The 17,257-nt window shown below is 30.4% G+C and overlaps 1 protein-coding gene across 1 annotated transcript in view; it reads left to right on the plus strand.

Annotated features, from left to right (window-relative positions):
* The first annotated feature begins 2,371 nt into the window (after positions 1-2,371).
* The window catches only part of LOC145319284 (A disintegrin and metalloproteinase with thrombospondin motifs like), a 40,943-nt gene continuing 26,057 nt past the window's right edge, over positions 2,372-17,257 (plus strand). The window contains exons 1-4 of the mRNA XM_080161326.1: positions 2,372-2,437; positions 3,406-3,512; positions 11,132-11,210; positions 12,454-12,540. Coding sequence (XP_080017452.1) covers positions 2,375-2,437; positions 3,406-3,512; positions 11,132-11,210; positions 12,454-12,540 — 336 coding nt within the window. The 5' untranslated portion in view covers positions 2,372-2,374. The remainder of the gene's footprint in view (positions 2,438-3,405; positions 3,513-11,131; positions 11,211-12,453; positions 12,541-17,257) is intronic.

Below are 17,257 nucleotides of genomic sequence, written 5' to 3' on the forward strand. Positions count from 1 at the left end.
AAGCCCAACTTCTCCAAATGTAGGCGGAAAAATTGGCGGAAAACTTTAGTTGTGGTCTAGTAATATATCCATGTATCCCTGAACACAAGAAAAAAATACTTTAAAAAGCTTTTTTCATTTTTTGTTATTTTTATTATTACTTGTGGCTTTGTCTAATATGTGACTTATAAGGGGGTATTTCCACATTTGATTTTTTTTTGTTGATAATAATGGAAGCTATTTAATCCAACTCCTCTTACCCTTTTCACGCCGAAAAAATAGTCTATAGCGAAGAATACTGAGGAAAAATAAGCTTGCCAGAAAATTATGAATAGTTAGATTCAGCCGTTTACAAGATCTAAATAGACTTTGAGTTTTGACTCAGGACACACATACAAACATATGTACGTTAGTAAATTGGAAAATTTGTTTAGATTTGTTTAAATTTGTTTGTTGCAAATAATTTTTGTTGTTTTGATAAAGAGAGCGTTGATTTTCTTTTTCCCCCTTGCTATCTTAATGTTTGTGAAGATTTGTAACCAAGATGACAACGGTGTGTCATTAATGACGCATATTATCATGTTGGCAAAGTATTTCATATTTGCGATAAAATCTGGATGTCTTCCTCTGTGTCTATTGGTTTGTATCGAAGTTTTTATAGGGTTCTCCTTTACAGTGAAGCTTCTGATGGACTAGGAATTTACATGATTATTTAGGGGAGGGTACCCCCACCCTCCCAAAAGACACCGTTCCTGGATAAAATACCCCAAAACTCGATTTCCACTTTTTTTAAATTCATGTGGAGGGTCGATATTCCCCCCCTCCCCATCACTCCGGTTCTCCTAAAGGCTTTTAGGGGCGTATTGCTTGTAGAGAATAAATAAGACGGATTGTTTTTTTTGTAATCCTGATATATTTGGTGGAAGTGACGGAACATAACGATAAAATCTACAGTAAAGAATTTCTTTGTCCTAAACCAAGCTTTGTGTCATCATTGCCGCGTAAATATTTACAGCTCAAACAGAATTTAATATGAGTGCAAGTTACAAAAAGTTTTTTTTGCAAACACGATTATTTTTTAGAGATAAAACCGCAATTTTTACGCAAATGATCTTGTTGAGCTCCCCCTATTTTTTAGTTAATTTGTTTATAACTTTAGGCCAGGAGAGATAATATTATATTTAGTACTGAGTGGTCCTTTAGGGTTAGGTGATCGCAGTTATAGCTCTCGCAGGTTTAGGAAATCTTTCTTTTCATTAAAAATATTTTAAAATTAAGCCGAGAGGGGATGGGGTTATCAGTGCTCAAAAGGCACTTTGTATAACCAGGGGATGCGATAAGTTTGGGCCCCTATACACTTTCCTTCTGCACTCCAAAAAAATAGTCTTTAGTAACGTTTGTGCAATTTTATAAAAGAAATTAAGCAAAAGTGTTGGCACACCATACCAAGCCAGCTCTATAATATCAAAAGTTAAATGTTAGTAAAATCTCTTAAAATCATTTTAATTTTGTGTTGTTTGTATGTAAAAAAATACTTAAGCTAGATCTGCCACTGCCAGTGCTGCCAATAAAACATGGATCTTTAAATCAAAATGGCAGTTGGAGTTTCTAAAGTGTTTCCCAGCTCCCCACTGCCATTTGATTTAAAGATCTCTATCAGGTGAGCCGCTTTCAAAATCCGCTCCATAGAGGCATCGGTCAGTGGCACCACTGTGATTTAAAAATCCAGCTCTGGAAAACTAATACCTTAAACATTGTAACTATATATTTGCTTGACTTACTAAATTAAAAAGTTGCAATCAAAGTTTTCTAAAGGTAAAACTAATGAGAAATATCTCTAGGGTTAAGAAATCTTTGCATCATAGTCTGCAGGGAAATAGGGATGGAACAATGTATGTAATTAATTGTCTTGACTTAGGGTACTAGAAACAAGAAAAATTTTCTTAGTTAATTTTTAAGATTTCATTTTCAGGATGCAGGATTCTTTTTTAAAGTTATTCTTTTAGCAGATAAAGATTATACAAATAATCAACAAAAATATTGTCACTTTATATCATCAAACGTTTCCTTTTTAAAATGTTAAGGCCACTTTTGTAGTCATACTCAGATTCCTACTTATTTAGCCTGATTATTTTTGGGGGGCCCAAATGGTTGTAGATTAAACAAAGAAAAGAAAAATAAGGGGGTGGGGAGTATTTTTTATCCTATGCCTAACATATGTAGGGAACCTAACCCTGCGGGGCTACCCATTACACAATATAACCTAACCTAACCTGACCTTAAGTAATAAACAAACAAACTAAACACTTCCCTTTCCCCCTTATTTATTTGAAAACTGAAAAGGGAAAGGTACTGTAATCTTTTTAATTTTAAATAATTTTTTTTCAGAGAAGAAATGAATTTTTGCAATATTATCCTGCGGGTTCCTTGCTTGGTTTTCATACTCACATCTTTTTGGGTAAGTTCTTTGTAGCTTTTCCTCGGGCCAGGGAGACCCATCAAACATTGAGATGAAACATCTTTGTCTATGGTTAGTTCTCTGTGTTTGCCAGGTCTTTCTTCTTGAAAAGCTACGGAATATTCTAGAAAGCTTTGCAATTAGAAATTGCTCAAAAAATACAGCTTAACAAACTAACAGACTATTCAAACTTGGGAATAGTTAAGCCTTACTCGCAATTTTTTCATAATTTTCCTTCATTATCATAATAATCATATCCTTATTATTATAATTAGTTTATTTTCATTTAATAGCCAGGGAGTAAGGTAGGGGACAAATTAAGAGTATTTGCTGAAAGACCTTGAAATCCAGATTAATCCAGAAAATATGGAGGAGATTTTAAAGGGAGAGTTAATACAATACAGAAATAAAAATAAAAATAAAATACAATAAAAAAAGAAGAAAGTTCCAAGAAAAAAGCATTCATTTGAAAATTATATTACCAGCATATCAGACTGACGTAACCATTATGTAATTAATGACTAGAAAAATCTCCCTGGAACCCATTCAACCCATAGCCCCATATCCCAAAATTTAATTGGATTCTTAGGTTGTTTATTAAACAAATATCACAATAAAGTTTTTTAACTATGAAATGATATTTTCTGGAGAGAAAAAAATGTTAAAACCAGCCACATCAAAACAAATTAAGTTTATTGATACTTGTCTGCAATATTCAAAACTACCAAACGAGTTAGTGGCATTCTGTGCGCTAGTACCCAAAGTCAGTCAGAAACTGCTAAATTCTTGCACATTCCCTTTAAGCCAGTACCCAAAGTCTGAGACTCCTAAAAATTAATAATTCAATCCATTGTCCCCTCCCTTACTCCCTGTTTAATAGCTTGTATAAATTGATAATTATCCTTTAATCAAAACCAGTTATTTCTTGTTTAAACTATTAAAAATTATCGGTTGTTATTTGTGATTAGGTTCCCGCACTATGTACAGAGGAGATCCAGCTTGAGAATTACGGACAGGATGGTTACAAAGTTACTGTACACTATTATGGACTTAGGTTACAGTTTCCCGTACACAGGTAACTCAATTTTTTGTGAATTTTCTCTTCCGTAGAGGATATAAGTAAATGTGAGTATAAACCCAGACAAATACCTGGTTCCAGTGTTGGGACCTTTTTCGTCTGCTCGCAAATGTCTTTCAGCTTTTTTTGTAGCAACATGTCTGTGTTATTATTTCCGCCGCTATTGGCTGATATTCAAGATCCAATAGAAAGTCGGCACAGGGTACCATCCTCAATCCTCATGAACATATAATTATTTAACCCTTGTCCCCTCTATTCTTTAATTATATAAGTGTATGGGTCCATGTGATATGCTTTTTTGAGAACAAAAATGTATTTATCAAATTGTTTCTATAAGTACTTATAATGAATAATTTGATGTATTTAAAGCAGTCAACTAAACTAGAAGGATGTATGTATGTAAGTGTGTTCAATAAGATCTCATAATAATCAAGAAAGCTTTGTATTGGTATAGAAAAAATTTAATCTATTTAATGATGAACCCACTAACCCTTTCAAAAGTACTTTAAGAAAGTAACACTAGCAGCCACGTCCCACGCATATAGGGATCTTAATTATCTGAAGGGTCTGATAGAGGCTAGACAAAATGTTCAAACCACACAAAGACCTAATTTTGAATAAAAAAATTAAATAAAATAGCCTAAAACCACCACAATTGAAATCTTAAGCTTCAGAAAATTATATAATAGGATGATAATGATATGTAATTAAATTTTATTAATAATGCTTGCACTTCAACAATAAAAGCTAACATTTCCTCAAGGCTTTGTTAACAACCTTACACACAGAATAAACACGTGCAGCTCATCGCATAATTAAACGCGGCATATAAAAAACAAATGGCGCGCCATTAATCAATCACATATATTGTCTGCAACCATGCAGTGAGAGAGATTGAGAGGGGTAGAATATCTCAATTTGCTTTGTCTATATAATAAACATACAAAATAGAGAGTCAAATATTCATTAAGATTTCCTTATTGGTTGAGGTGCTAGATCGATTCCTAGATTTTCACGTTATAAATCTTACAAGGTTTGGTTATTTTTTTAGTTTAATGTTTTTTTTCATGAAACTGCTCTATATTGTAATATATGTAAATAATACACAAAATAAATATGGATTTAAAATATCTAATTGGCCGTCCTTGTCTGAACTCATGAGTAATAAAATTATTTCAAGAGATCGCTAAAGTTTTATTTTCTCTCTATAAATAGCATCTCTAGGATTTGTACTTTGGGGTGATGAACTGAAATTAGTTTCCGAATGTGAACACATTTTCCTAGGCGTTTCCCAATTCTATCTCAATATTTGCTGCTAGCTAAAAAACCTTCAAACTTCAAAAAAAAATCAAAATTTGAATGTATTAACGATTTATACATTATACATTCAAAGTTTTAATTTTTCAAATTTTGATTTTTTTTTTTTGGAAGTTTGAAGGTTTTTTAGCTAGTAGCAAATATTGAGATAGGATTGGGAAACACCTAGGAAAATGTGTTCACATTCGGAAACTAATTTCAGTTCACCTTTGGGGTGCTATATGTGTGATAGTACAATTGGGTACTTGAGAGAATTTCTGTTTGTTTAAGCTGTTAATATAATATTAAGATAATCCTTAATACATCTGCATGTGAAGCTTCTCTCAATCTTTACAGTACAGTAGTTTGCGAGATATTAATCAAAACCCTTACTATTTTAAACACTTACTTCCAGGATTGTTCAGTCCTACCGTTTATGAGATCTTACTGAATATACAGATATATATTTTTGTACATTTAATATCTACATAGAATTAATAGATTCGTTGTTCAATAATATAGAAAAACAAATTAGATAGAGATTTTTATCAGGGTTTCCGCGCAGAAGCCTAAAATTTAAACCCGATTGAGTGTAAAAAAAATATCCAGAAAGATTGATTTTTTGTTCAGGAACAGGTTTAGACATCTAGCTGATTTTAAAAATTATAATATGGCGATTTCACTAAATGTTACACGAGGCTGCGGAGTACTGATTTTGATACTCAAGTACAAAATAGCCAAAGCATATTCCAAGCTGTAGCATATGAGTGTCTGGTGGGGGCTTGATAATAATGTATAAATCTTATCTTCGTAAATGTCTTGACATTAGACCCTTTAAAAGAGCCAACTTTTATTTTTTACTCATGGTATAGATGTAAAAACGATTGAATGCTTTGTTTCTTTAGATATTTTATTATTTTGATTGTGATTAAACTGTTTTTAAACTAACCCAAAACATTTCAAGCTTCCCTGAAAAGTATAACACATAGGAATAAGCAATTTCAAATATCTTGTGCTTCAGATAAAAACCTTAATACTTTTAATTAAGTAAACTATTTAATTTTATTAGTTTTGACATTTTTCCTTTACTTTACCTTAATAAACACGTAAATGGAAAGTTATCTTGATTACAAACCTATCCTGTACCCAAATTATAATAGTTAACAATCTAAAAAAACATGAATGAAAAGTATAAATTGATGAATAAAGGTTTTGATTAAGTTTACAGCTTCAAAAATGCAAATTGAAATGATTTTATAGTTGGATAACAATCAATTCAAATTCTTGTAAACTTTAGAATTAAATATACAAAATAGTTTTATGGAAATCTTTTTTAATTGCGATGCTACTTTTAGAAAACGTAAGTCCGTAGATCTATCTGTCTATACCCTCAACCCAAAAAGGAAGTTTCTTAAAACACAACAGGACTAATATATATACCCAAGAGAAACACAACCTAAGATACTATGTACAAACATCATTGTTTTCTATTATAAAAATCGATGTATTATTAATTGTACGTTACACAAGATTTTCATTTTCTCTTCATAAAGTTAAACTCGCAGTGGGCAAAAATAACGATACCCCCTTTACCCCATCCTCTCCTTTCATACAGGATGAACAAACTGACCAATAATTGAGTTCCATGTTAGCAACCCAAATCCTTTATTATAGATTGGTGTTATTTTCTAAAAATATATTTTTGCTGCAATATATTGCAATATATCCATAATTGTCCAAGTTAAATATAAAAAATTTTCGTAAGACAATAAGTTAAAAGTTTAGAAAGAACAAAAAAAACAAGGATACTCATTTTCAAAAAGATATATTACTTGTGCTTTTCAAGATTTCAATTATCATTACTATTACACAGTCATAACTGTTTATGGTAATGAGTTGCGACTGTTTATAGGCCAAGACTTTCCCTCAACTCTATTTATGTCACGCAAAAGACATAGCAGCAGTAGAAAGCATTTTTACTTCTTTAGTTATGAGTGTCTGGCCGAGATTATATTAAATTATTAAATACGTCATATTGACCAAATAACGTTTTAATATTGTTGATAAGCTTTACATCTAAATATATCCTGGACAAATCAATCATTTTTGTCATTTGAAAGCAAGAAAACCTAAAATTCGACAGAAAGAAATATTATTTTACACACACACACACAGTCACAAACAAACAAGGATGCAACATTCACATACAGCGGATCACAGAATTCCAAAATTAGAAGCCTATCTTATTTGGAAATGAAACAAAGTACATTTCTTCCAGCCACAGAAATAACATAACCGGCCCAACTACATAAAGGATGGACTGACAGACAGACAAACAAATGAACGAAATCATTGTTTATTCATTGATCAGGGAATTGTTCAAGAAATGACATATGTAAATGTTATCTCGCAAAAATTAACCATTTTCGCCTTAATTTGAGAAAACCGACAGATAGTACGAAAGTCAAGTGATTTACTGATTAGAGACTAAATGGTCACTAAAACTTCTTTAAAGAAAATTAAAATAGATAAACTAATAGATAGATAAGTGGACATTTATAATTATATAGTAGCCTCGCCACTAGAAAAGTCTAAACAAACGTGTAGCTTTCTTATATAACTTTTTAATTTATTACAATCTTTTCTGGCAGTAAAAAGTTTTGATATATTCCTTGAAATTCGAGGGGTTCTTGAAAATGAATATAAAATTCTAGACATACATCCCTTTTTCTTTTGAATAAGAAATTAAATAACAACAAAGCTATATCTATGCAAATTTTTAGTAGTGAAGCTACTCTTCTACTGTCTTTCTTCAGACTGTCCGCAATTGTAATTATTTTGAGGCTACCCTTGGCAATTCCCACAAGATTTAGAAATCATCGCCCTAGGGTTAGTTTCCCTTCAATGTAAAGTGTAACCTAGGGTAAAAATATTTGAGAGGTAGAAAATGTTCAATACCAAAAAAAGGGTTTCAACGTGTCGTTAAGGATAGATGCCTTCATTTTCAATTTGTCTCTTTTCTTCTATTTAATCTTATTCTACTTATGACTTTGAGTCTTGACTAGCTTTTGGTGAACATAAATATATCATGAATTGTCCTCTCTGTGTCTAAAATGACATTATATAACAGTACACGAAAAAAAAAAATTCCTACCAAAATGTTTTCAATAATGCTAATTATGATTTATTAGAAAAATATGAATAAAATTAGATGAATTTTACGTAGCATAAATCAACCCGTGTGCCATCACTACCGCTAATAGTCTTATTTTTAGTAGCGAACCCACTCTTTAACTCACTTTGTTACTAGCGGAGATCCTCTATAATTCACTATTCTGTCGTCAGTCCCTGGACCAATAGGAAGCTTCACTATGAAGGAGGACCATAGACACACTGACAGGCATACATCATGTGTCTTTGGCTAATAAAAAAATCTGCAGTTAAACAATTTTGTAGATTTTATATCACACCCAAATCAACATTTAATGCTTAAAGATAAAAAATGAATGAGGGCGGAAAAAGAGGCAAGGGTCCAAGGGATAAAAAAAAGACAAGGCTAAATTTAAAGTCGGTTTAATTATTTGACGATATTTATTTATAAAAAGAGTCATATTTGTATTACTTTTACCGTTTTTTTATTGTTGATTTAGTTAGATAAATTAATTTTGCTTAATAAATAGGAAATATTAGTTTTCGTTTTCATTTTCATTCTAAATGTAAAATTATTTTCAAAATATGTGAATCTTTTTACATGTTAATACATCAAACTTTAATTTAGTATCTTAAAGTATGTATGTGGATATGACAAAAACTGTTTAATAGTTATTTCTCGCATCGTATTATAAACGGCTTTCCGCGAATATAGAATGTACAATATCGGCACCTCGGGGCTAAAAAACTAGTTTTAATCTTATGTTTGTACATTTTTATATTCGTAGAAAGCTGGATATAATACGATGCTAGACATAGTTTTTTCATATGGATGAGAACCGGTTCCTATCCACCGGATTCGAATGAATACGAGAAAATTTAATACAATTGTGCATATTTAAATTATTATTTTTTTAGAGTGGAAACCCATGAAAATTGAAAACATTCATTTAACAGTTATACATCCATTATGTATTCAAAGGGACTTGGATTCGCAAATTTAATTTAACAGCTTTAAAAGTTCTAATATTGAATTTACCGCTAAAATTTAACAATCAAAGGTCATCTTTGTAAATAGAAATAGAAGAATAGAAGCATATTCTGAACCCTTTTTTCGTCAAATCTAAGAAGGAACATTTCTAGCAGACAAAAGTATTGTTTACTTTCGACTCAAGCTGATGTGGATTCTTAAGAAATTATAGACTCGCTACTCGATAGTGAGGCAAAATTATTTTTATGAAAAATCATCCAAAAGCACATTAAAAATCTACAAAAATTAAAGAAAATCATATGTTAATAACCCTTTTAAGATTTTATTTAATTTTTTTAAAATTGTTTATTCGATTTTGGAGGTTTTTTCACAAAAATAATTTTGCCTCATCAGCGAGTAGCCAGCCTAACTTTTTTTTAAGAATCCACCTTGTTACTAAGCTTTCAAATTTACACGAAATTTTTGGGCAATTAATTCTGATTCCGCAAAGCTTTCTACTAAGAAAATATACTGTTTACAGCTGACTTTTAACTATGTATGAAATGAAAAAAACATGCATTCGTAACAAGATGTGTACAAAATTTCAACCAATGAAATTAAATGTATGTACCGATGCGATTCTCCTATTGGCTCAATCAGACATTCCCTCTCTTTCTTAGTACCTTTATTTCTTTGTAATAAAAATCCAATAAAATGATGATAATTTGTGAAAGAAACACTTTATTGGTTTATTTTAGCGGGTTATTTAGAATTTGAATATATAAAACTGTACCATCGCGTCGATTTAAATATTATGGGAAAAACTTTTACCACTTTATTGAATTGAGATTAGTTGGTTCTAAACTATTATCCTCCAAACTTTTTATTCAATAATTTTAATCTACAGAATGGGTAATGGTATATTATTATTGGAGATGTACATCAATTTATCATCTATTGTCTTATCCTTTAAGATTCCTGAGTAAACCTAGTGTAATGAGATATTTTATTGATAGAAATGGTTCATATAATTAAAAAATCCGTATAAATGTCCCTTATTATTTAGTTATTCATGAATTTGAAGAAATCCTTCATTAATGCGTAGATAGATACAATTAATACACTTTTTATAAATTTTTTATATTTTTTTCCGTAGCTACTCCAAAATTATGATATATAAAAGACAGCAGGGATTGGGGTTAGGCATAAAAAACCCTCCCCGTCATTTTCAACACAAACAAAAAAATTTCCATGTGACGTCAAAAAATAAGAGAGATGATAGGAGAAGTAGGAAAGAAAAACCCCTAAAAAAGACATGGATTATCCCTCATTTTTATGACGTCACATGGATGATTTTTGACACAATTTTGATGCAATTTGGTGTTTGTCTTGGGTATCAGTGCTCAACAAGCATTTTGTGTGAAAGCACGAAATTTCAAAACTATTTATGTTTTACAGTTTACTGTTCTTTATTCAGGTAAAATATTAGTCGCTCGATATTGCTGTGCTACTTATAATCATAGTTGTCCTTGTTTTTTTTTCAATGAGACATATTTTTGTTTAATTATAAAAGAAAAGAACGCAACTGTTTAATTGATTGAAATTTAAAAATATTAAAATCTAAACAATTTGGGTGTGCCCGTCCGTACGTCCGTTATGGATAGCTATTATATTATCGCAAATTTTTCTCATTCCATTTTCTCCTTTTTATCCTCCTTTTTTCTTATGACTATGGTTTTCTTTCCCTCTTCACTGCTTCCCTACTTATGGACTTTGTTGCCCTTGGTTTTTATGCATAAATTCTTAGAATCATAGTAATTTTGTGTAACTTATTCTAAAGAGCTAAAAAAATTGGAAGAAAATTTAAACTCAAAGATATTATAACGGCGCGGCAATAACATTGAAGTGATAAACCCAACTAAAAATAATTTACTAAAGCTTCAGCCATCCAAATTTTTTGTTGGAAATAACAAGATTCTAACCCTCCCCCTATAAAGATTTTGACTTCTTAAATATTTTTGGGGGATGTGGGGTATGAGAGAGACAAAAAAAAACTTGCAATTGTAAATAACTGATAGCTGCGCTGAGGCCCTAGCATCTATGAGCTTTGTTTTTAAATGAAAAGGAGGAAAAATACTAATAATTTATCAAAAATTAAGCGCAGCAACTAGTTAATTTATCCAAACATTTTACTTTCTAGGGTTACTGAAGTTGAGAACAATAACTTTGGCGTTTGGGAACAGTCGACACAGAATACTTTGAATAGAGTGGATAATCAGGTAAATTTACATTTTACATAAAATACTTTGAATAGAGTGGATAATCAGGTATATTTACATTTTACATAGAATACTTTTAATAGAGTGGATAATCAGGTATATTTACAAATACATAGAATACTTTGAATAGAGTGGATAATCAGGTATATTTACATATACATAGAATACTTTGAATAGAGTGGATAATCAGGTATATTTACAAATACATATAATACTTTGAATAGAGTGGATAATTAGGTGTATATACAAATACATAGAATACTTGGAATAGAGTGGATAATCAGGTATATTTACAAATACATAGAATACTTGGAATAGAGTGGATAATTAGGTGTATATACAAATACATAGAATACTTGGAATAGAGTGGATAATCAGGTATATTTACATATACATAGAATACTTTGAATAGAGTGGATAATCAGGTATATTTACAAATACATATAATACTTTGAATAGAGTGGATAATTAGGTGTATATACAAATACATAGAATACTTGGAATAGAGTGGAAAATCAGGTATATTTACATATACATAGAATACTTTGAATAGAGTGGATAATCAGGTATATTTACAAATACATATAATACTTTGAATAGAGTGGATAATTAGGTGTATATACAAATACATAGAATACTTGGAATAGAGTGGATAATCAGGTATATTTACAAATACATAGAATACTTGGAATAGATTGGATAATCAGATATATTTACAAATACACATCTGAATGTCCGTCTGTTTGTCTTTTTTGTCTTCTATTAAGTTTTCTCCCCTCATAAGTGGGAAAATTTAAACACATTTTCATCAGCTGATCTGTTCGCCTCCTATTTAATAGGATGTGTGTCTGTCTGGTATGAAATGATTTTTTACAGAAAAGTAAGTCCTCAAAAATTAATTAACTATTTTGGGGAAGGGTTCCTCCAACCTACAAAGTTCAATTATCCTCCCCCCTCCCATTTTAAAATAAAAGTAGTTAAAAATTTTCACTATAAGTTTTCAGAATGGATAGAAAGTTTATGTCGTGTATTGATTTATATAATACATCTATAGTATAGATGTATGACCAGATAACTACCTGGATCCTTTTTGGTTTGCTAACAAATTGTTATCTGCTCTTTTGTAGCGACTATTAGTTAATTTTCAAGGACCCAATTGAAAGTCGGGACATGGTCCTCGGGAAAGGTGATATACAGTTATTTAACCCCCCTCTATTGTTTTACTCTAATATTTATATTTTAGATTTTGTCCGGTGGAGAATTATTTGAGGATGAGAATTCTGGTACGAGTATCATCATACAAAAACAAATATTTGGAACATTTTCTATACAGGAAATTTACAGTATTTTGGCAGATTTTTTCCGGTTACAAAGCTAATTAAAAATTATTCTTATAGATGTGATAAGATTATCAACATGCTTTCATAAAGTGCCTTGTTTATCACAGAATTTACATCACCTCTCTATTATTTGTCTGTTTATTTGTTTAGGTCAGGTTTGTTGATTTTGGTACTATGTAGCACCGCAGGAAAAAAACACTAATTTTAAATTTATTCCAAAGGTTTAAATGTTCGATAGGCACATTGATGCAAAGTGACAAAATATAAAAATTTGCTTCTAAGTGATTTTGCTGGAAGCAGGCCTAATAATCTGCAGCTGCTTCAGCCGACAGAAACGGATCTACTCGATTGCTATAAAGCTTAAAAATTTTAATATAGCCATTTTGTTGGCATTTAAAAGTAAAAGAAGTTATTAAAAATTAACTTTTTAAGATAAAACTATAAACTATTTTTTTTTTAAATATTTCATAAGATTATGTTTGTTAATTATATTTAAAGAGAGAATTCTTTAATAAAACGATTTCATTTAAGACTTTTTAATTTATTTCACAGAATTTGAAAGATCTTTGACCCTTTCACCAAGGATACAGGGATATTTCATTGCATGATAAATTAATTTTCCATTGTAAAATTTAAAATGAGATTTAACTGAATTATTGTGAAAGGGAAGGACTGTATAATTATGATTATAGTAATTTAATACATATTGCCCTATCCCTCCCTTTCTTTTTCTACAGTCTCATTTTTCCAGGGATCCAAAGGGATAAGACAATGGCCGATAAGTTGATGTACATCCCCAATGATTGTACACAAAGTTACCCCTTCTGTAAATAACCATAAGTGGTGTAAACGTTTGGACACTAATCTTAATAAACTAACTAATCAAAATTCAATTCAAGTACCCAAAGTTGTTAAGCCAACGAATAAGAAAACGTGGATATATAACGATGAGGACTAGTATGATAAACAGGCCAATTTTCATTCCCTGCATTTTTCAGACTTTTAGATACATTTCCGTTTCTTTAAAAAAGACAAAAAAAATATTAATAAAATTTTTGATAAGTTGGTATAAAACTAATATTATAAACAAAATTTATACCCGGGATAACCAAACTGGTATTGTTATAAGTTTGTTATTGGTACTGGTTATAAGTTTCATTTCATTACTCATAGAAAATTTCTATAATACTATACAATACACGATTTTTCGGTATGGCTCAGATCCGGTTCTTAACCAGAGGACATAAACTGGTTTCTAAGCCAATTATGGAGACAAAAATACAATTTAGAAACTAGCATATATTTTTGACAGCATTACATGAAAACGGAAGTTTAGACCGTATCAATCAAAGTCTTTATATTCCATGTTGATTTGTTGAATACTTATGAGACAAATATTTAAATTTATTGACTTCAGACGATAGGATGGTCCCATATCTAAAATGTGTTTATTGATATACATATAGCAAGCAGGTTTTGAGGGTTGTGTTAAGAATACTCCAAACCCCGAAATATCTTAAAACCACAGGACCCGTAGATATATTCCCTGATAAGCACCACCTAAATTATGTACACCCTAATTCTCTAAAGTATATAAACTAACCTTTTCAGAATAATTTATATTAAGTTTTTTACTACATTTAGTAGTAGGGTATTATTTAACTACTTCCTTATTAAAGGAAAATTTATATTCAGGTATTTGTAATAGGTTACAGGGATCTTCAGGGATAAGACAATAGACGATAAATTTATATACATCCCCATTGAGATTAAACAAGATTACCCCTTCTGTATATTTAAATTAGGTATTGGTTGAAGCGTTGGAAAAAGTGAAATTAAATAAAAATGCCTAAACTTTTTGAACTAAGGAATAAGATAATGTATTTATAAAACTTTGGGTACCAGTGTGATTTACAGTCCAATGTGCTCTTTCTCCCTGGTAATCACTGATTATATGCGTGATCTCAGAGACAAGGAGATAGGACAATCGGAAATAAATTTATCTTCTACCTCACCATTAATTCTTAAGTTATTTTATATAATCTAATGTTTAAGGTATTAAAATGTTCCTTAACATTTAAACTGCATCTTTCTTTCCCTCCCTGGCGTCCTTTAATGTCTTTATTTTCCTTCTGGGGGCTAAAATTATCTATATTGAGGGCGTTTTTTTTCCTACTTCAGGTACACATATAATAAATATTACATATACGAAGTGTACTTAAATTTCACCCCCTTAAATAAGGGTGGAAAAAGTAATATAGGTTGCCTCAAATTTTATTTATTATACTAAAAATATAAAATAGATCCCAGAAAAATGTCATCATTCACAATTTTCAACTTTTAAGCTAAGAATTAAGGTTTATTTTACAATAAAAATTCATCTTTTAAATTAGCTTTAGGGCCCGAAAAATAAAAAAGAGATAAGAGACATTCTTAGGGGATGAGACATTCGACAATTGACAATAAATTAATATACATACCCAATGTGCTCAACAAAATCACTTCTGCTGTATATCAGAATTATTAGTTAAATAGTGTAGACACTTCTAGTTTGGAACCAATGTAAATTGCGATTCAATATCCCCTCCCTCCCTGATAAAGATGAAATACAAACCTTTATGAAAAGTTGCTTCTAATAATAGATATTTTATCTTATAACACTCTGTTAAAAACAATATTTAAAGTAAACTGTAAAAAAAGATTCAGCACCCTAATGGAATGAATTAAAGGATAATTTATGGCTTTGGAAACTAAATCAACTTGACCTACCTTGGTCTATCTATCTATTATCTAGATGTAATTATGGGGTAAGATAACAAGGATGAATAAATACTTACATTGGCAAAAAGTTTCCGAGATCCTAAAAGACACTTGTACATACCTCTTTTTATTACATAGAAAATTGCTTTTGTAGCTTATTAAACAATCAAAAATTTAATTATTATCTGTTAAAATTTCGTTTCAAAACTTATTTAAATTGTTAATATTAAAACACAAATTTTAAGGGGGAAAAACTTTGGGAAAAAAACATAAAATGAATAAATTAAAATTGTCTTATCCATGCCTTAAAAAAGGGATATTAATGACGAACTTTGAAAATAGTTTAAGTAGTGTAGGGGAGCGGTAGAAAAAGTAATTATGTTCAAAATTTGAACATTTTTTAAGGAGATTTTAGGTTTGTTCTTATTTAAATTTATGTGATTTTTGTACCTTTTTTTAGAGCGAAGCTTTTCTATAAATAGTTCTGTTGATTGTCCTCCTTAAATGAAAATCAAAAGTACATTATTGAAAGCGCAGCTACACTATAAATCCTATCAAGTCCGTATGTCTATCTAAAACAAGACTATTTTTTCATTCTGATATGATAATATCATCCTATTGAATTGTTAAATGGTTTTCCATGGCTTGTAAGCGCTACATCCCTATATTTAAATCTTGAAGGTAAATATGTACATGTGAAACACCCTAGAATTTTATTTTAATAAAAATCAAATATATTTTGGATATTCTATTCCTTCATTTGTGTATTTTTATCAATTTATTGAGCTTTCTTTTTTTAATGTTGTCCTTGTTATTTCATTTTCTACTACTATCAACTTTCTCTAGAGAATTTTAAGTTTGGGCTAAAATCTTTCAAATGACAATAACTGTAGGACATTTTTAAAATGCATTGTTGTTTCTAGCTGGTAACAATTTGTTTTTACCCCTTAGATTTTTTGTCTAGCATTGTGTTAGTGATTTCCTTCAAAGTGCCTAGTTGAACACATAACCCCCCCCATTCTTTTTTTGAATTAAATTATGAACTCGTTTATTTGATCATTACATTAAAAGTTTAGGTTAGGTTAGCCATGGGCAAAGGAAAAAAATCTGCATCCCCCCCTCTTATTTCTAATTTCAAAAAAGATAAGATGGGGATGTCAGTGCTCCATAGGCACTTTGAGGGAAATCACCCAATGTGATGGTGGTTGGTCACTCGTAAGAAAGTACATTTTTCTTTCCCTCGTCTAAAAAGTATTGGCCCGACCTGTCCCTAAAAAGATAACAGTACATTCTACATTTTTTTTACCTAGATGGACGATAAGAATAATTTGAAATAATTGTTCATAATTTTAGTAAAGTAGCTACTATATAACAAAGTATTTCCCAAAAATCGGATAACCAAAATTGACATGCCATGTATAACAATTAAATTTATTTTTAAGATTTCTAGAACCCTTCGCTTTATAATGGATATATTTCTTTCTCCAGTATAGCTTCGAAACTAATTAATATCCTCTGGATAAGCACCGGTTCTAATTCACAATGAAAACTCGTGTATCGTTTCGTATTAAAGCCAGTTGTCTAAGAGTATTAAGTAAAAATAATATTAATATCAGTTTTGTTAGCTCGGGCCTTCAGACCCTCTTGGCTAACAAAATAGGTTTTTATCTTAAAATTTTGCATTTTGATATCCGCGAAATGCTGCCTATAATAAGATGCGATAGATAACTATTAAAAAGATCATTGTATATATAAAGTACTTGAAAAGTACCCTAGCTTGGAGAAAGTATAAATCTTGAAAATGGTTCTTGGCAGCCAATAATAAATAAAGCTATTTAAATGTAAAAAGAGAGGGGATTGAACTGCAAAGTACACCTACTTGACTCAATAATTCTCTACCTATTTTTTTAGTTGTATATTCACATTGGCTTTTTAAAAACATGAAAA

The sequence above is a fragment of the Acartia tonsa genome, chromosome 5, assembly GCF_053477335.1.
Source record: "Acartia tonsa isolate MP-2025a chromosome 5, ASM5347733v1, whole genome shotgun sequence".
Classification (NCBI taxonomy): Eukaryota; Metazoa; Arthropoda; class Copepoda; order Calanoida; family Acartiidae; genus Acartia; species Acartia tonsa.